At 40.7% G+C, this 21189-nt stretch overlaps 2 protein-coding genes across 3 annotated transcripts in view; both read right to left on the bottom strand.

Annotated features, from left to right (window-relative positions):
- Positions 1-6418: 6418 nt before the first annotated feature.
- LOC309714063 (uncharacterized protein) lies at positions 6419-21170 on the bottom strand. 2 transcript variants are annotated; one of them, XM_082546173.1, is made up of 4 exons: positions 21040-21170; positions 18171-18276; positions 7873-8637; positions 6419-7544 (listed from the first exon to the last, which is right to left on the bottom strand). In XM_082546173.1, the coding sequence occupies exons 2-4, from the start codon at positions 18186-18188 to the stop codon at positions 6855-6857; spliced, it is 1473 nt and encodes a 490-aa protein (XP_082402299.1). In that variant the 5' UTR covers positions 18189-18276; positions 21040-21170; the 3' UTR covers positions 6419-6854. The 2 variants fall into 2 exon arrangements, with proteins under 2 accessions (XP_082402299.1, XP_082402298.1); XM_082546172.1 differs by having other exon boundaries at positions 6419-7547; positions 21040-21168.
- LOC309714055 (uncharacterized protein) overlaps positions 6419-21189 on the bottom strand; it is a 99696-nt gene continuing 84925 nt past the window's right edge. The window contains exon 6 of the transcript XR_014278791.1: positions 6419-6567. The gene's annotated coding sequence lies outside the window, so the exon portion shown is untranslated. The remainder of the gene's footprint in view (positions 6568-21189) is intronic.

Below are 21189 nucleotides of genomic sequence, written 5' to 3' on the forward strand. Positions count from 1 at the left end.
CAGAAGGGGGGATGTTATGGTAAGGACTAATTCAATGGTTCATGCAGCACCCTCTGGTGGTTGTGTCGTGTGTGTTTGTTGTTGCAGTTTGGCAATAAACGAAGTCGCCACGTTAAGACAGAGCTGTCTCAGTCTCGTTAATGTTGCTGCTATCATAAACCAGGGATCTACCAAAACACCAGGGATCGTGCTTATATGGTTTTGTTTTATTCAAAAACAGGTTAGTTTAGCGATCGTGTAACTGTGTCCTTGACCTTTTTACCGGCTTGAGGAGTTGGTTCCCTGGTGCCGATATTTGGGATGGTTCAAACGCAGAGTCTCCAAAGGCAAACAAAAGGTTATTTTACACGTTATTTCTTAAATAGTATAAATGGGATGGGATGATGTTCGATAAAAGTAATAAACAATAAATGTAAATCTGTTTTTTTAACTTTTCAGACTCATTTACCCACTCCAGTGACATCGATAAAAAAAGATCATGGCTTTAAAGAGATTATGAACAAAATGCATTACATTTTGTTTTTTGCTACATTAACAACTTTTCCAACTCTGATTCTCTGCAGGACCAACACGGACACCAGTTTAGACTGAAATCCAGTTCCGACGGCATACGCAACATGTTCAAGCTTGCACGGAGGCATCTTTCTTTCAGCTTAACGAGTGAACCGTCAGCTCGTTCAAACACACGTTAAAGTCCGTTTGGCTCGACACCACCGAACAGAGACAGCAATATAACATAGCTAACATTAACAGTGCAGTGAATCCTGCTTGTGCCGTGATATTCAGGACTGCAAACCGAGCAGCATCACTGACTTTCAGCTTGTTGTGTTTGTGGATATATGACTGACTTTAATTATCCATAAAATCATCACATTCTGTGTAAGATTAAGGTCGACTATTGAACAGCGAATATTTTAAAGGCTTTAAAACCAAGTCAGTACAAACATCACTAATGTCACATAACTCTGCCGACATGTGGCCAACAGTAATGCTTTAATGTTCTTCATTATTAAACATTTGCAAATAAATAAGTGACATAATATTCAGTAAGGCGAGTTTATTTATATAGCACAATTCAACAATAAGGTCATTCAAAGTGCTTTACAGAGACATTAAAAAACAAAAATAAAAAGCACGATTTAAAATTGATTAAAAAGAATTTAAGCTTAAAAGTGTGGATTTGGTGCTTTATTTAAATGCAGCTGAGAACAGGTGAGTCTTCAACCTGGATTTAAATAAACTGAGTGTTTCAGCTGATCTGAGGTTTCTGGGAGTTTGTTCCAGATATATGGAGCATAAAAGCTGAATGCAGCTTCTCCGTGTCTGGTTCTGACTCTGGGAACTGATAAAAAAAAACGGATTCAGGTGACCTGAGGGATCTGGAAGGTTCATACTGGGTCAGGAGGTCACTGATGTATCTTGGTCCTAAACCATTCAGAGCTTTATAGACCAGCATCAGAACTTCAAAGTCTATCCTCTGACGGACAGGCAGCCAGAGTAAAGACCTCAGAGCTGGACTGGTGTGGTCCACTTGTTTGGTCTTAGTGAGGACTCGAGCAGCAGAGTTCTGAATGAGCTGCAGTTGTCTGACTGATTTTTTAGGTAGACCTGTAAAGATGCTGTTACAGTAATCAAGCCTACTAAAGATGAATGCATGGACTAGTTTTTCCAGGTCCTGTTGAGACATCATAACAGTACTTACTTTTAAACGTTTACTCTTTGGCCGCTCCGCTTCCAACGTTTTTTTCGGCAAAATTATCCACACCCACCGCCGCGCTATGCAATCTGGGATGTGTTGGGCCACGAAGTCTACACGACACATCTTTAGAATTCAGGGAAATGAAGGACACATTTGAGGGCCGCATTTCGAGCAGGCTTCGAATTGGAACAGCCTTTGTCACGTTGCTGTGACGTAATCGGCCTTAAAACGTGGCCTTTAAGGCTGCAGACCCTGAATTGGGATACAGCCCAGGAGTGACATGTTTAGCCACATGTTCTCCTTAAGTTGCTGGCTGTCTGAGTGGTGTCCAAGAAACGATGTGGGCTTCATAGATGATTGGCAAATCTTCTGGAGGAAACCTGGTCTTGTTAGGAGAGACGGCATCCATCCCACTTTGGATGGAGCAGCTCTCATTTCTAGAAATATGGACACATTTATTAAACCCCCTAAAATATGACTATCCAGAGCTGGGACCAGGAAGCAGAGTTGCAGTCTTACATGCCTCTCTGCAGCTTCTGAAACGTCCTGAAACGACAGCTTCAACACATAATCTGTTATTAGACTATTAAATATTTCACTTTAATGTTGCAACTACACAGTCACTTCTGTCTTTAAACAAAATAATATTTTCCAATTACAGAAATCATGAAATCCAAACTAAAGTGTTACTGTTGCTATATGCATTTACTATAAATAATCAATGATGGTGCTGACATGAAGGAAGAGAAAGTTACAGGTTGCATCCTTTGAGTTTGTCTCCGTGCCTTTGGGTGATTTTTATGACAGATGTTTCTGTTCAATTCTGAAATCCATTTTTCAAACACAAACACTATTTTAAAGCTTTTAAAGATAATTATAATAACAGTAATAAAAACAAAAGCTCTCAGATCCATCAAACCAAGCAGCAGAGAGAACAACAAGTGAAGATAAAACTTTAACCTTGTAGACTTCATTATGTTCCAGCTGCTCTACAGACGCTGTGACCTCGAACTTAAGCAGGTCGTAAAGTATGTGCAGCTCAATAACTTCATAATTACACCCTGTGGTATTTAGGCAGCAGAACAACTAAGAATAACAACTACAAATAATGTTTTTAGGTTTCTGTTGTACTGCAAGGTTCTGTACAAGAGAAACAAACCAAGAGCAAATATTACATCTTATTTACACCCGAGCACGAAGAGCCTTCAAAATTTCCATCCATCCATTCGCTTATCCTTTTCAGGGTCGCGGGGGGCGCTGGAGCCTATCCCAGCTGTCATAGGGCGAAAGGCGGGGTACACCCTGGACAGGTCGCCAGTCTGTCGCAGGGCTAACACACAGGGACAGACAACCATTCACACTCACTCCTAGTGACAATTTGGATTAATCAATTAACCTATCCCCACAAGCTGCATGTCTTTGGACGGTGGGAGGAAGCCGGAGTACCCGGAGAGAACCCACGCAAACACAGGGAGAACATGCAAACTCCACACAGAAAGACCCCAGCCTGATGGTGGAATTGAACTCAGGACCTTTTTGCTGTGCGGCAACAGTGCTAACCACCGTGCCACCGTGCTGCCCGGCCTTCAAAATTTATCAAATTGAATCATCTTTGTTTAGATGCAAGAAGAATCATATAGAAATGAAAAAGTATAAATATAAATCCAGAGCAAAGATATCCTCTAAATCAGCGTTGCACATGTGCAGCTGCTGGGATTCACTTAAGCATTCGGCTCGTCGCTGTTGCAGATTTTTCTCTCGCTGTTCTGGCTCACAGCGCTGCAAGCACAAAAATAAATATCCCCAAAGGTGTGAAAGAGAGCTAATTAGTAAGAGTATTGTTACTCTCCCCAGGAGTAGTCCAGCAGTAGAAATCAGTCCAATAACAAGGTGTGTAACATCTAGCAGGGTGACAGAAAAACCCAGGGTAACTTCCAAGGACCTCAACGTCTCTCTCACGTTGCGTTTTTTAAACATGTTTCCATTTGTCACTTCAGTCTTTACTCTGAAATACAGGAAGAGAAATCATGGCTGAAACAACTTCTCATGAAACCAGGGGTGTGGTCCAACAGTCAGTTTTGGTGAGGAAGGTTCCTAACTGAGAGAAGTGACCCAGAAGTATCTGTGTAGCAGCCACAATGAATCAAGATCATGAGCTTTATTAACTGATCAAAGTCTATTCTTTCATCTTCTGTATTATTCAGTTTGCATTGGTAATGCCCATTATTGTAATGCTTTTTTAAGATGAGCAAAACTTTATTTTACTTTGGGTTAGCTGGGATAAGTGATGGATGGAGGGAATTCTACTTCAGTCACAGAAATCCTAAACAGGAAGGAGGAGCAGAGTTACAGTGGATCACTATCCAGCAGGGAAACAAGATTTATTTCAATTTCTTGGCCATGAGTGAGATTTACGCAGTGGGCAAATTAGAGAGATGATACCGTTCCAGAGTGATCTATTAATAGTGCACCAATTTACATTCAGAGATGCATGCAGCCAGTTCATTTCAGTATTAAACGGCTTTCTACCAACAGCAGCACAAAAACAGCAGATTTGATCATGGAGACACTGAATCTGCTAAACTAATTAAAACATTGTAAGTTCAGGGCCCTATTTCAGGAAGCCGGTTTAGAGCAAACTCTGAGTAAGTATACCCTGAGTTAACAAAAACTCTGGGTTTTCGGTTTCACAAAGCGAGTTTAGATTAATCCTGAGTGAGTTACTATGACGACACACTTCGTGAAGCTAACCTGCCCCCTAGCAGGTTTACTTCAACTAACCCTGACCTTCTCCGCCTCTTTGTCGGAAACCTGACTGTAGGAAGTGTCAGACATGGCGTGCTCCTTCCTTGAAGAGCCAGTAGATGTTGAAGCCCAAATTCTCCGCAGAGCTCTCCGCCGGGAGAGAGTGATTAGAGCGCGTTTGGACATTTTATCATTTCCTGATGATTATCTGTGTGAACGTTACCGTTTTTCAGCACAATCTATAATTTATTTGAATAACATCCTCAGGCTTAATATTGCTCGTGTGACACATCGCGGACATCCTCTCAGTTCTGTAATATTATTTGTATTGCACTTTGGTTTTTTGCAAACGGGAGCTTTCTGTATAATATTGGTGATGCTGAGCACGTTTCCAAGGCTACCGTCTGTCGCGCAGTCAGGAATGTTACAGTTGCACTGAAACGTCTCCTGCATTCGTTTGTGGTGTTCCCCGGTCATAGACCCACAAGATTTATCAAAGAGGGATTCCACAAAATTGCAGGTATCAGGATGAACAAAACTTAATTCATGATGTGGTGATATTTGAACTACTACTTAAATTTTACATTTATTTTCACGGTTCCCAGGCGTGATTGGCTGTACAGATGGCACTCACATTCCAATCATTGCTCCTTCAGTAAATGAAGGGGACTATGTGAACAGGAAGTCTTTCCACAGCATTAATGTACAGGTACATAGTTCCCCGTAGCATTTCAAACTAACAAATTATTTCATTATAGTAATGGATGCAAATTTGTGTTCTCTGCACTGTGAAGATCATATGTGATGCTGCCAACATTATCACAAATGTGGAAGCCAAGTGGCCAGGCTCTGTGAGTGGTGGTGGTGGAGGACCCCCACCTGTTTTTCGGGCCTCCGCTTTTTTTCTAGTGGCCATAACGGGTCACATTTGAGCATACAGAGTAAGCAAATATGTACTTGTAATGTGCTCAGATAATTTCAATAAGTGCTTACAGAAAGAAAATTAATGTAGCCTCTAACTGCAATTGATTTACATCGGACAAACAGACCAAGCACTATGGCTCATAATACAATTACACCTCACCTGTTCGGACTATATTTTTATATTTCATTTTTACTTGCTGCCAGGAACGTTTGGGGCCTGTTGGGTTGCACCTGCGCTCACATCACGTCACAAAATAAAATGTATAAAATAAAAAATGACATATAATAAAATAACGTGTTAAATGGGTGGAAATCCCTAGATCAATGTTTAAATTAACACTCACGCATTGACTCTGTCGGCTATGTTTTGCCATGCATGCTCCCTTTCTTTTGCAGCTGAGGCTGTGTTACTTTTTTTCTGCAAAATTTTCATGTTATCGGCATATGCTGCCATCAGAATTTCGGCCTCAAGCGCTGTAAAATACATTGACCGCGCCTTCTTTCCCTCCGTCTCCATGGTGACTCGCTTAATCTGTGCTCCAATAATCAGGGCTTTACGTATCCTCGTGCGCGCGCTTAACTTGGGGTTAAAGGAACTCCGCGTTGACTGAACTACTTGTTATCAGCCTTTCTGAAACCGAATATTCCGAGTTGGACAGTTCGGGGTTACTCAACCCTGAGTATCGTTTTTCACTCTGAGTTTTCTAAACCGGCTTCCTGAAATAGGGCCCAGGTCTTCAGTTTACGTTTCTTTGTGAAAACAGCACAGCAAAGGAGACTCAGTGAAGTTTTGATATAAGGGATAAATCTTCTGACCAAACCTGCTGGGACTGTGTGAGGTCCTGAGGCTAAGAGTAAGGATTTATCCACAGGAGAGCTGCGTTCTTACAAACCATCCCACTGTGTAAACCTGACATCTGTGGAACAGCTGAGCTGTATGATGTGTACAAGGACACAAAACATTATTTACCATCAGATCCCGAGCCCTCCATGTGTTAATCAAGACACTGCTGCTGTGCTACATCCATAAATAATGAATAAATTAGGAGCTGAAGCTAAAAGGACAGTTTATTTGTACCATCTTCATGTCAACACATTCAAGAACATCACAGATGAAAGAAACATTAAAAACTTCCACACTACATAAAGGAAGAAACTATTTTTCTTGCTTTATGTAGAAAAACAGAAACATCAAACACCTCCAAGACTCTTTGAAAGAACTAAAAACCTTTATTCTCATGGTCCAATCATGAGTGAACTCCCCGATGAAGCCTTGTGTGCTAAAACATGTCAGAGTTTTAAAGGTTAAACATGAGTTTCCAAAACGTTTTGCTGGAGAACAATGAACTATTTGACTGAGTTTCAATTATTTACAGACGAGCAAAACCAGGACAGAGAAAAAAGGACAAAACTGACTCAGTAAAACGACAGAAAATAAGATCCCATGTAAATCTGTATTATGTAGAAGTTCAGCCCAGCAACCAGTTCAGTTCAACACAAGTTTAAATGATTCTATCTGAACTCTGTGGAGCCTGATCTCAAGCTTTTTGAGTCTGACACTGAAACCAGAGGATCTTTCTGTCTCTTCAGGTTCACTGTGATCCAGTGATGAGAGTGATTTCAGCCCTGAGTGATCACGCTGATGTTTGCACAGAGCAGACAATGAGGTGAATGTTTGGGCACATTGGTAACAGTGAAACAGTTTATTAGTAACGTGGGATCGTTTGTGTTCGGAGTATGAACTGAGATTCCTGAAGCTCTTGTCACACTGGTCACAGCTGTAGTTTCCTTCCATGTGTGTACGTTCATGCTTGTTACGACTATTTGAATGTGAGAAGCTTTTGTCACAGTGTCTGCACTTGTATGGTTTCTCTCCTGTGTGGACTCGTTTGTGTGATTTAAGCTCACATGCAGTGGTGAAGGATGACCCACACTGATCACAGAGGTGCTTTTTAACCCCACTGTGAATCAGTTCATGTTGTTTTAAGTGATGCGATGTGGGGAAGCCTCTCCCACATTCTTTGCAGTATTTCAGTTTGTCTCCAGTGTGTCTACGTTGATGTCTTTTTAGGGTCTTTTGCTGACTGAAAGTTTTTCCACAAAGGTCACAACGAAAGTCTTTCCCACCACCACGGTGATGACAGGGTTGAGAACTGGATCCATCTGTGTCGCTCTGCTTCTAAACAAAGACACAAAGACAGTGTAAGTCAGTCCTTCAACACTTTTATCCTGAACGTCGCCTGAAATAAAGAGCATCTCTGCAGACGTCCAATTACATTTGACTGTTTCAGTTAACACACTCAGTTTACTGGGCTGCAATAACTACAATACTACCACCATAATACTACAGTAATACTAAAATCATAACTGAAATGAAAATCTGAATAATCACTCAGAGCTGCTTTTCCATGCAGTAGAATTGCTAACATGCTAACAAAGTTTAATGAGCAGAGTTGTTCCAAACAGTCAGGCTAAAATGACAAGATAACAATATAAATACATACCTCACAGCAACTGCGCTTGTTGAGTCTCTTTCTGGTGTGGATCTGTTGGTGTTCTCTCAAGTGACGTGGAGCTTTAAAAGTCTTCTCACACAGGTCACATTTATAAGGTCTCTCCTCAGTGTGGGTAAACATGTGTTGTTTTAACTGTGTGTCTGTTATAAATTCTTTGCCACACTGTTCACAGCAGTACACAACATGTCTCGTGTGAATGCGTAGATGTATATTTCGGTGCCCTCTCTGGCTGAAAGTTTTTCCACAGATGTCACAGCTGTATGCCTTAATTCCAGAGTGGGTAACTAGATGCCTCTGTAAGTTGCTACTGTGAGTAAAAGCTCTGCCACACTGATCACAGATGTACGCTTTAACTCCACTGTGGATGAGTTGGTGTTGTTTTAGGGAATCCTTCCAGGAAAAAGACTTTCCACACAAGTCACAGCTGAACGGTCTCTCTCCAGTGTGGATGACCTGATGATGTTTTAGGTCATCCTTCCCAGTAAAATCCTTCCCACACTCGTCACAGCTGTATGCCTTAATTCCAGAGTGGGTAAGTAGATGCCTCTGTAAGCTGCTACTGCGAGTAAAAGCTCTGCCACACTGATCACAGCTGTATGCTTTAACTCCACTGTGGATGACCAGATGACGTTTTAGTTCATTCTTCCTAGCAAAATCCTTCCCACACTCGTCACAGGTGTATGTTTTCTCTCTCTTTCTTCTGTGAGGTTTGTCGGCCTCCTGAGAGCGCTGACTTCTCGCTCCATGTTGGTCCTGCAGTGACAGAGATACAATACAAATACAATCACATAAAATATTATACAATTAAGTGGATTCAAAATATCCACATAATTGCAGGTTTTTAAACATATTACACACAAAGTCAACTACAACCCCTGAAATTGCCTTATTACTCGATGCTGAGAAGGCATTTGACCGGGTGGAGTGGGATTATCTGTTTTGTACTCTACATAAATTTGGATTTGGCCCTAATTTCATTTCATGGATTCAGTTACTTTACTCCTCACCTATGGCACGTGTTAGAACAAATTCGTTATTCTCTTCTTATTTCCCACTTCTCCGTGGTACAAGACAAGGTTGTCCCTTATCCCCTCTTCTTTTTGCATTATCAATTGAACCACTGGCGATTAAACTGCGAGCTGACAGTTGCATTAAGGGCATCTTCAGAGGTGACCAGGAGCACAAAATATCCTTATATGCTGACGACCTACTGCTGTATATGTCAGAGTCTTTATGCTCTCTTCCCCGTGCTCTTGCCATTTTTGAATGTTTTGGTAATATTTCAGGTTACAAGTTGAACCTGCATAAAAGTGAACTTCTCTGTGTCAACTCTATAGCCAGGAAGATTTCGTTTTCAGATTTTCAATTTAACGTTAAATCAAGGTATGTGACCTATCTGGGGGTTAAGGTTACCCACTCATACAAAGGTCTATATGAAAGAAACTTTGTCCCGCTGCTTAAGAATACTGAGACAGATCTTCAGAGATGGAACAATTTACCACTGTCATTAATTGGTCGCATCAATTCTATCAAAATGAACATACTACCCAAGTTCCTTTATTTATTTCAATGTATCCCATGCTACTTACCCAATAAGTATTTTATAACACTGAATAAGCATATCTCTGCATTTATTTGGAATGGCAAAAGTCCACGAATTCGTAAAGATTTCATGCAGAGGACTAGGCCAATGGGTGCTGCACACATTACTGAAGCACTTGGAACACAGGAACACCTATGCACGGCTCCTCTTTGTAGACTACAGCTCGGCTTTTAATACCATCCGGCCATACAAACTCCGTCCCAAACTCCACCAACTGGGACTTAACTCCTCTCTGTGCAACTGGATTGTGGACTTCCTCACTAACCGTAGACAGAGTGTCAGAGTGGGTAAGAACACCTCTTCCACCCTTGTGGTCAACACCGGTGCCCCTCAGGGGTGTGTTCTGAGCCCTCTGCTATACACTCTCTTCACCCATGACTGTATTTCCTCCTGCGCGTCCAATCTCATTGTTAAGTTTGCAGATGACACTACAGTGCTCGGACTTATATCCAACAATGATGAGACAAACTATAGGACAGAGGTGCAACAACTAGAGTCATGGTGCCACGACAATAACTTGGTCTTAAACACCAAAAAGACCAAGGAGATCATTGTAGATTTCCGGAAGAGGGGCCATAACAACCATCTGCCTCTCTTCATTGGCAGTGAGGCGGTGGAGAGGGTGAGCAGTTTTAAATTCTTGGGGGTAACTGTGACCGAGGACCTGTCCTGGGGCAACCATATCACCTCAGTTGTACGGAAGGCCCAACAGCGCCTCTACTACCTGAGGAGACTGCGGAGCGCACACATTCCCAGATCTCTGATGTTGAACTTCTACAACTGTGCCATCAGCAGCGTTCTGACGTATGGATTTCTAGTGTGGTTCCCCAGCTGCACCAAGGCCAATCAGCAAGCACTCCAGCGGGTGGTGAAAGAAGCTGGCAGAATTATTGGAACAAGTCTGCCAGAGATCAGTAATATCTTCCCCACTCGCTGTCTGAGGAGGGTGCACAGTATCCTGCGGGACCAACATCACCCTGCGCGCCACCTTTTCCATCTGCTGCCCTCAGGGAGAAGGTACAGGTCTATACAGGCCAGAACATCCAGACTGGCCAACAGCCTGTATCCACAGGCTGTGAGGCTCCTGAACTCTCTGCCCCCCTCCCCTCTCTGCCCCCCTCTCACGGACAATAACCATATCCAACTTCTTAATAGCAATGAACTGGTCTGCATTGGTGCATCATATCTTTATTCTCTTCCCCCTCCTGCCCCCCCCCCCCCCTCTTTCTTAAATAGATAACTATCATATCTGATATCATATCTCACAGTACAATAATATTGAATGGGTTGCATTGTTGTATTTTGTCATGTTTCTCAGGTCTTTGTCTGAATTTCTACGAACATTATTGCTAAGGATTGTCTTATTGCATTGGAGTCACACTGGGTTAAATATGTACACTTGGGTTTTAAGGGGTATTTATTATTTTCTTCTTTTTTTTGGGTTGTATGGAAGCCCCAAACGCAATTTCATTGTTCTTGACAATGACAATAAATAAATAAATAAATAAAATAAATAAAGATTAGCCTTGCCAAACTTTCAGTCTTATAATTGGGCAGCAAATATTCGTAATATGCTGTACTGGATGAGTAATGTTACTACAGAGACTCCAGCTTGGCTCCAAATTGAGTCATCCAGTTGTGGCAAAATTTGCCTATCAGCTTTGTTGAGTTCAGCTCTCCCATTAGAACTCTACACCTATAAATGTAACCCTTTGTTGTATGACTCGCTCAGAATCTGGGTGCAATGTAGGAAAAGGTTGGGGTTACACTTAATGTCAATTAAAGCACCTATCTGCTCTAATCATATGTTCCCACCCTCCATGATGGATTCTGCCTTTAAAATATGGGAAAGTAATGGCCTTAGAAATATCAAAGACCTTTTTGTAGATGGGATTTTTGCCTCATTCACGCAGCTCCTGAAGCAGTTTAATGTTCCTCGGCAAAGAGTCGATTTCCTTCATTTCCGGAACTACCTGAGGAAACTTCTTTGGATAAAATTATCAATATAAACGTTCATAAGAGAGGGGCGATTAAAGAAATCTATGCTATATTATCAGATCTTCAATCTCCTTCTCTCTTCATCCTTAAAGCACAGTGGGAGAAAGACCTTGGGATGACTATAACAGATGAACTCTGGCAATCTTTTCTCCGGAGGGTACACTCTTCTTCGATATGTGCCAGGCATGGGCTCCTGCAATTCAAGGTCCTACACCGATTACATATCTCCAAGGAAAAGTTAGCAAAGTTCTATCCAGGAGCTGACCCTCTGTGTAACAGATGTAAAGCAGAAACAGGTTCGCTCCTTCATACCTTTTGGACATGCCCCAATCTTCATAACTATTGGGTGTCTATATTTAACACTCTGTCAGAGATGTATAACGTTAAATATGATCCTTCTGCTCTAACAGCTATCTTTGGGGTGATACCTCAAGACATCACTTTGCCAAAACACTATTCGAATTCTATTGCCTTTGCTTCACTTATCGCAAGGCGCCTTATACTTTTAAAATGGAAGCAGGAAGCTCCTCCCACACATGAACAGTGGCTTGCAGAGCTCATGAGGTCTTTACATTTAGAAAAGATGAGATATACACTGGCAGGTTCAACCACCAAATTTCTTAAGGCATGGCAGCCATTCCTGATGTACATGGAAACATTTAAAATGACCACCCTATCATGACCGGATGCCATATCTCTATACCACTATCATAGTTAACTGTACACTGAATGTCCCTTATACATTTTATTTTTATATTTGTTTGTTGTTGTTTGTTTGTTTTTTGTTGTTTTGTAGGGGTTTCTTTGGTTGGTTTGTTTGTTTTCCTTCTCTATTTCTGTTATCTTTTGGGGTATTGTAAATACTGAACAGCAAACTACTGTATGTTCAATGTTTTGTTGTTAATATTCTGCTGTGACTGAAAATAAAATTTATTAAAAAAAATAAAAAATATCCACATAATTTGGCTCTTACATCCACAGTGAGGTTTCACAATTGTTAAAATATAAGCAATCAATAATAATAATAATAATAATATCAATAACATTGAGACACATTGCACAAATTTCAAAAACAAATCATCTCTTACAATATTTACAACAACTAAAAGTTCTGTAAATCGGTTTTTACGTGTTCATTGAAGTTTTGAATAGTTGGTAATAATTCTCTAATTTTATAAGGCAATTTATTCCACTTAAAAGTTGCTCTAAATATAACAGTTTTACAAAAAGTTACTTTTAACTCGAGCATTTACTAAATTGCAGTTTGTTGAAAACTGTGTAATATGATTATGTATTTCATCTGGATACTGCAGCTGAGCAGAAATAAATGTGTGTTTAACAGAATTGCGTTCTTTATAAATACAAGTAAGCCATAGAATATTTTAGCCTGTACAGGAAGCCAAGAAAGTTGATTATGCATTTTATCGATATTAGTATAGCATGAACATCTTAATACTAATCTGGACGCCTTATTCTGGACTAACTGAAGTCTGTTAAGATCTGTCTTATTAGCTGCTGACCAAATGATTGAACAATACTCCAGATGAGACATTACTAGTGCATTAATGACATCTTTCATAACTGAAGAAGTGATACACAAAGAGCATTTCATAGCCATAGCTATGCCTTGTCCCATTTTCTTAATAATAGAGTCGATGTGCTGAGACCATGAAAGGTGGTGATTTATGGTAACTTCTTATGAGCGCCTGCAATCGTTCTGGTGCTGTGACATGAAAACAAACACTGACCCGAGACTCTGGCACACAGTTTTGCCTCTTTTGATCATTTTAATGTGCGATTAGTGTACGATCAGGGTGCCTTTCATGTAGGGCTGGGCTATATCATACCGTTCACAGCAATACCGGTATAAATCAAATCAAATCAAAATCAAATCACTTTTATTGTCACATCACATGTGCAGGTACATTGGTGTGACAATAAAAGTGATTTGATTTTGATTTGATATAATGTTGGGCAACGATGAGAAAATGAAATATTACAATAGAATATGGGTAAAACGCGCATGCGCAGTGCCTTTGTTTTCACACACACATGGAGGAAAAAGCATGGCGGTGACGGAGAATGAGAAGGGTGAAAGCGGATCATTGAATGAAACAGATGAACCAGAATTGGTTTGTAAAAATGCTTCAACTTCAGTGGTGTGGAACTGGTTTAGCTTTCGTACATCAGATACACAACAAAGCACTATTTGTGGTAGAGCATGCTAGCAGGCCGTCGTTATTACCGTGTTTTTTGGAAAATACGGCACACTTAAAATCAATCCTTTGATTTTTCTGAAAATCGACGGTGCCCCTTATAATCCTGTGTGTCTTATGTAGGAATTGTTGTTTACCAAACTGTTGTTGGAAGAAGTTGCTGTTGGAGGCAGTTTTGGTACCATTCTTTATTCATGGCTGTGTTTTTGGGCAAAATTGTGAGTGAGCCCACTCCCTTGGATGAGAAGCAACCCCACACATGAATGGTCTCAGGATGCTTTGCTGTTGGCCTGACACAGGACTGATGGTAGCGCTCACCTTTTCTTCTCCAGACAAGACTTTTTCCAGATGCCCCAAACAATCGGAAACAGGCTTCATCCGAGAATATGACTTTGCCCCAGTCCTCAGCAGTCCATTCACCATACTTTCTGTGGAAGATCAATCTGCCCCTGATGTTTTTTTGGGGGGAGAGAAGGGGCTTCTTGCTGCCCCTCTTGACACCAGGCCGTCTTCCAAGAGTCTTCGCCTCACTGTGCGCGCAGATGCGCTCACACCTGCCTGCTGCCATTCCTGAGCACGCTCTGCACTCCGATCCTGCAGCTGAGCCCTCTTTAGGAGACGATCCTGGTGCTTGCTGGACTTTCTTGGATGTGCTGAAGCCTTCTTATCAAGAATTGAACCTCTTTCCTTGAAGTTCTTGATGATCCAATAAATTGTTGATTTAGATGCAATCTTAGTAGCCACAATATTCTTGCCTGTGAAGCCATTTTTATGCAACGCAATGATAGCTGCACGCGTTTCTTTACAGGTCACCATGGTTTACAATGGAAGAACAATGATTTCAAGCACCACCCTCCTGTTAACATGTCAGGTCTGCCATTCTAACCCAATCAGCCTGACATAGGCTGTATCCCAATTCAGGGTCTGCAGCCTTAAAGGCCGCATTATACGGCCGATTACGTCACGGTAACAGCGAGGCTGTCCCAATTCAAAGGCTGCTCAAAATGATTTTTTTCATATCACGATATGTTTTTTTCATTTCAGGCGATAACGATATCTATCACGATATAAGCCAAATAACTATATTTGTAAGATTTAAATGTGCCGTTGCTTACAAGTAAAATGTGAAATAATCAGCAGCTTGTTTTTATTTTATATATTTATTTCCCATAATAAGTTCAACAGGGTAGATGTACTTAAGGAACATGAGACTTTTTCAGATAAATAAAGGCAAATATTGCAAACTACACAAAAGGCAGCCGCTAAAGAGTTTAAGTTTCAAAATAGAACAAACAAAACAGGCTACTAAATTGTCAATTCCACTTAGAAACAAAATATTAATTCTTAAAATAAATCTTAGTTTGTTTTACAGAAGAACAGACAAAATTGACTAACTTTTGTCAATATCAAATAAACTGAGAACTAAAAGGAAATTCTCAATCTCTCCTTGTTGTATAGCTTAGCTTTTCAAACAGTTTTAACAGTTACTTTAGTCTGACAAAAGCCGAATGACAAATTAGCGCTTCCAGTCAGAGACTGAGCATGCACTGGTTTATTGTATTTCCAGACTTGCTTTCAGTACAATTTACAGTGAACGCTACTCTGTTTTTGTCAGACTTGAAATAGCCGAAATACCTTCACACTACGGAACTTCTATGGCTTTTCCGTTCGACAATCTCTCCGGCATTGGAACCATCATCTGTTTTCTCTTCAGTCACGCTCTCGGTTGTTTTTTCTCTAGTCTGCACACTCATTTCCTCCATTACCCGGGCGGTACGGTGGCTGGCTGCTTCCCAAACAAATACACATGTGCGGCTTGGCACTTGTGCTGTACGTAACAAGTCACGTGACGTGACGCTGCGGCTGTGATTGGTTCGGCTCTGCACTACTTAATTTGGATTGGCTGTTCTTTTTTTTCTTCTTTTTTCCTTTTTTTAAGAGGACAAGAGCAGTGAGGTCTATCGCAATAGTTTAATTTTTCTATCGAGAAAAAGTTATATCGCAGTACATATCGTTATCGTTTTATCGCCCAGCTCTAGTTTAAAATAACTAACTGTCTGTCCTGAATCAGTCTTATTAGGTAATGTTCAAATAATTGTATCATTCCAGTGTTTTCAGTGTGGGAGAAAGTACTCAGGGCCTTCAAGTTACACACTATGAAAGGCAGAAACAAGTTTAATATTCAGAAACCTAAAGTCTGTATCAGCAGCAGAATGGAGCTAAAAATAAATGTTTGTTTCAGTTCTATGAAGCTTTGAGTATTTTGGATTAGTAGCACTGCTGTGTTTGTTGCTGTAATTGTTTATATGCTTTATATATTCTGTGGTAAGTTGATCTATAGTGTTACATCATATTCTATAAGGATGTTATGTGTTTGTATACTTTCTGCCCAGTTTGACCCATTTAGCAGAAGTCAGCCTGTTTAACCCTTTAAGACCTACCATAGAACCAAGTCCGCCAGAGCTTATATTATATTTTTACATGCTGTGGAGCCATTTTTGGGAGCATTTCAAGTTGCTATACATCAATACAACCATTATAGCCCAGATTTTAATAATATGTATTCATTAAGTGCATAGTAACTACATAAATTGCAAAAAAGTGCAATAAACTACAAAAAAATTGAAAATCGTTTTTGATTTTTTAACATATATTTGTAGTTAGAGAAATTTAAGAGGCTTATCCCTCAAAACTGTAAATACAAAAAAGTTGCACAAAATAGTTTCCCACCACAGGAAATTTATTTTGAGTGTCTTCATAGTTTTATTTTTGAAATACACCAATTTTTATACACTGCAGGAAAAACGAAAATAAATATTATACTGCAAATTTGCAAAAAAGCAGCATATGCATCAAAATAAACTATTTCCAGCAGTGCAATATGAGTCCTAAGCATCCCAGAAACGACACAGAAAGTCATAAAGTCAAAGATAACTTTTAAAAAGAGCAGTATAGGCCCTGAGGCCCTGATCGCAAAAAAGACTACATTTCCGCGAAAATGACGTCACTTCCGGTTTCGGGCAGGTAATGGCGGAAATGCAAAAGTTCGCGCTGACGTCTATTCCAACGTAGGAAGTGTTATGAACAGCTGATCGGATCGGCAAAGCATGTTTCTGGAATATTATGTTTTTGTTCCTGCAAGCGCTTTTTATGCAGTTTTTGCAAAGCTTTATGTGGAAGGAAACCGTGACCGAGGACAAGCTGATGGCATAAGATGTAAGTACAACTCCTCCGGTTTCATATGCAAAAAAAATTTTTGCGCTAGCTTACGTGGTTGCAGTGCTACTGGGATTTAAAAATAGTTACGCATAACAGAGCGTTCCCGCTCCGATCGGCTCTAAAGGGTTATGGCTCTGATATCTATTCTGTATGACTTAAAGCAGTTATGACATGGTCTGATTTTCTCACCCAATAAAGGAATATTTAATATATCAGTCTACTCTTCATTCTATCAGACACAGTTATCACAGCTCGTACATTTGCTTTTTACACAGATATGTAAGCATTGAGCCAAATTTAGTAATGCCAACAAATTAAAGGAACAATATTTGTCTCTTATATATGATACATCTATATATACACTGTCAAAGATACTTGTCTTTGAGTGAAGTGATTAACATAATAACTATATTATTGGCCATATTATAGTTACGTTACCAAAGTGAGATGACTTTAGTCTCATGAACAACATTAGCTAATTGTTATTTACCAGCTAAACTTAAAATGACTGTTCAGTACAGAAATGAAGCCCAACAATCATGTCCAAGAACACCACTTTCCCATCATCTAGATGTTTATACCATATGTCATCTGTAACATGATTTAGAGCTGAGCTGGTAAAATGACCAGCTTGGTTCAGTGAAGAAAAATGTCTGATTGTAACCTGAGGGTTTTTTACATTAAGAAAAAGGCACCAAACATCAAACCTATTTAAGCCTAAACAGTAACACATGAAAGTAGAGCAGGGCGATATGACCAAAAATATTTATCACGATATACATTTGAAAATTTGTGATAACAATATAACTGACGATGTAATTGACGCGAGACAAAATACTTTACAACTCCACAACTTTATTAGTGCAAAACACCCATCAATATATTTTCACTTAAACAAGCAGCTGTTTTTTTTATGTGCATTAAAGTTATATAAAAATTTAACAGTGCAAATGCAAATTGCTTGCTGACAGTTTAACCAAAAGGATTTTCCAGAGGAAATTGGCTGACATTTGCTCCAAGGCATTTGTATTTTCACTGTTAAATTTTTATATAACTTTAATGCACATAAAAAACAGCTGCTTGTTTAAGTGAAAATACATTGATGGGGTTTTTTTGCACTGATAAAGTCGTGGAGTTGTAAAGTATTTTGTCTAGTGTCAATTTTATCGTCAGCTATATTGTTATCGCAAATTTTCAAATGTATATCGTGATAAATATTTTTGGTCATATCGCCCTGCTCTGTCTGTCACCTTCTGTGTTGAGCTCATTGTTTTCTCTGTAGTGGCTGAGCTGAGTCCAAGTAGCTGAAAATGTTCCTCTGCTGCTCCGTCAGACTCTTCTCCTCCTGCTGATCAGCTGGGACACAAAACAGATCTTTGTTAGGCTCCACACTGCACTGAAGAGTCAAAGTGTCTCATATGTTCATCTGACAACAAAAACAACAAATTTTTGCTTCCCGAGGTGTGCAAACAGACACAAAAGGTTTGAGCACCGATACCAAATTTAGCAGTATGGCAGACCAGTAGCAGGAGAGACTGAGGCCTGTTATTAGAATCAAATGCCCAGTGGGCCGACACACCGATTTGCAGCGTTAAGACAAAGACAGCTGTGTTTTATCCTGGAATACATTTATTTTACATTTTCTTGAAATGTTTTTCATTATAGCACTTTTACCTCCAACTAGGGGTGCAACGATACACAAAATTCACAGTTCAGTTCTGTTCGATACTTTGGTGTCACGGTTCGATATTTTTTCGATACAAAAAAAAAAATGTTCATGCCTTTTTAATTAGTCATTTATTAACATTATAAATATATATTTTAACTCAAAAGTACAGTTTTTAAATTTAATGTTGATGAAACAACAAAAATAAATAAATAAATCTGATTGAAGAATCACTCATCTTTGGAAAAGAGAGTTTATTACAGAGAAATGGCTCTTTCCAAAATAAAAGCTATTCTATACGCTTCTTCTGGGCTATACTCTCAGCAGCATATTAAACATATCAGGTCCCCATAAGGAGAATCATGTGCTAACGGCTGCCTAAATGACTCTGGTAACGTTTGTGGCATGTGTGCTTGTTGTTTTTGTCTGCTTCCACTTGTCTTTGCACTAGGATGATGTCGGCATAAATGTGTAGTCATATTCATTGTGTTCCCACTAGTGCTGTCAGCGTTAAACTCGTTAAAATGACGTTAACGCCATAACGCTGCAAATCTCCCTTAACGAGTTACCATGGATCGTGTGCGTGGGGCTGGACGGCATCAACATGTTAACGAGCTAACTGCGATAACGCACTAGTTCCCACCAATTGAGCATTGCGTGGCACATCGGACATACTGTTTTACTTTTGTCCATGACGCGCTTACCATCAGGGTCATGCTTCACATGAACATCACGATAGTTTCAAACGCCAGATCTGAATGAAGGTGGGGGAGGTTCAATTTCGGGTAGCGTTGAGGCAGTTGCCATATTGCAACGAGCTTGGCTTCTGTCTTGCTAGCTTGCGCTGCGCTCAGTGGATCTGCACTCGACAGTGCAGCCTAGGCGGGGTAGTCGAACACAGATCTACTGAGCGCTCAACACAGACAGCATCGTTGGAAGAAAAGTTGATAAAACAAATAAAAGATTTTGTATTGTTCGATACATATGCATACCGAACCGAAAGCACTTTATCGAACGTATTTGTTTGTTTTGTTTTTTTAAAAACACACACTCCCTTCACCTCTTCTACATTCTTATGTTTCTCCCAGAGCAGATCTGAGGGGCAGCCCCTCAGTCATACACATATACTTTTAATCTCACCCTTAAGGGGTGGTCCCCAGGAGTTTCACAGCATGGTTTAGAACAGTGGTTCTCAAACTGTGGTACACATACCACTAGTAGTACTTAGTCTCTCTCTGGTGGTACACGGAAAACCTCAATTTCTTTTTTAAAGACTAAACAATATGTAATTGTGGAGGTATGCAAAGATGACACAAGCGTTCCCGGGGCTCTTCTGGGAGAGAGGGTGGACCAGAAAACGTCTCCCCGAGCATGAGTCCTCTATAAAGAGCAGCTTATTGCCAGTGGTTGCGGCCACTCCTGCAAGTGAGTAGTAACCCTTTGCAGCCAGCAACAGTGAATTGGTGAAGCCAGCTGTCGGAGGAAGACTTGAGTGAAGAGGAATCCGCCTTCATCTGTCTCTAGCAAGGACAGTGTGCTCTACATGAGCTCAAGAGCAATACCGTCGCCCAGACCCGAGAGAGAGGGGTTTCTCGGTCCGAGGGAGTAGCGCCGTAGACGTGGACAAAATTGTTGGTACCCTTCAGTCAATGAAAGAAGAACTGACCAGGGTGTCACTGCAGTTTGTCACACTGCGCACGCGCAAACACAAATGTCAGCGAAAAAGACGGCGCAGCACATGTGTGTGATCTGGACACAAGCGATGGGAGCACAACTTGTAGAACTTTGGAAAGCTCATTCGAGCCTTTTCGATGTGGCCTCACAAAATTATCACGACCACAACAACCGTGAAAATAGTTGGATCTACACTGCTGCTCAATCACAGCTGCCTGATCAATGTTTTTCATTAGCAATTTAGCAAAGTTGATGGTGGTGGTGTGTCTGTGTGAGTGAAAGACAGAGAGGGAGAGCGAGCGACAGAATTTCCGTTATAACCTTCATTTTATGGACGCACAGTGTGAGCACTCAGGTCGCATCAGAGCATCGGGCCGTATAGTGTGAGACCCTGCACCGTGACCTATGAACTTCTAACCCCTGCGAGTCAACGTACAGTTTGAGTAGGAGCTGAATCGCGCGACTGAAAAAAATCGCAGTGTCTGCCCAGCATTAGCCCACGTATACTACGCGATGCACGACGAAGGCCAAAATCGGGCCGATCGCCAAAACGGTCGCACGACTCAAAAATCGGCTCAAAATGGGCCAAAAATCGCACAGTGTAAGCCCAGCATAAGCCCAGCATTACACACACCCAGCTGTGGTTTCCTGTTTTGCTACACTCTGGAGAGCCTCGCCTTTAACGGTCTTCTCTCACAGAGAGCAACAGAAAGCGTCCTTCAGAAAACTTCGATAAACTCAAGATTGACTGAACAGTTCAAAGTTACCTTGACACTTACCTTTAGATGTGAGAGGTAGTGATGTGTCGAAGCTTCGAAGCGTGTCGAGTAATCTCGGGGGAATTTTTGTGACGCGCGTATCGAGGCTCGCTTTGATTACGTATGCAGTGACGTTCGAGGCCTCGTGGGCAGTCCGTACCACGTGACTGA

The sequence above is a fragment of the Aulonocara stuartgranti genome (assembly GCF_965226115.1).
Source record: "Aulonocara stuartgranti genome assembly, chromosome: 9".
Classification (NCBI taxonomy): Eukaryota; Metazoa; Chordata; class Actinopteri; order Cichliformes; family Cichlidae; genus Aulonocara; species Aulonocara stuartgranti.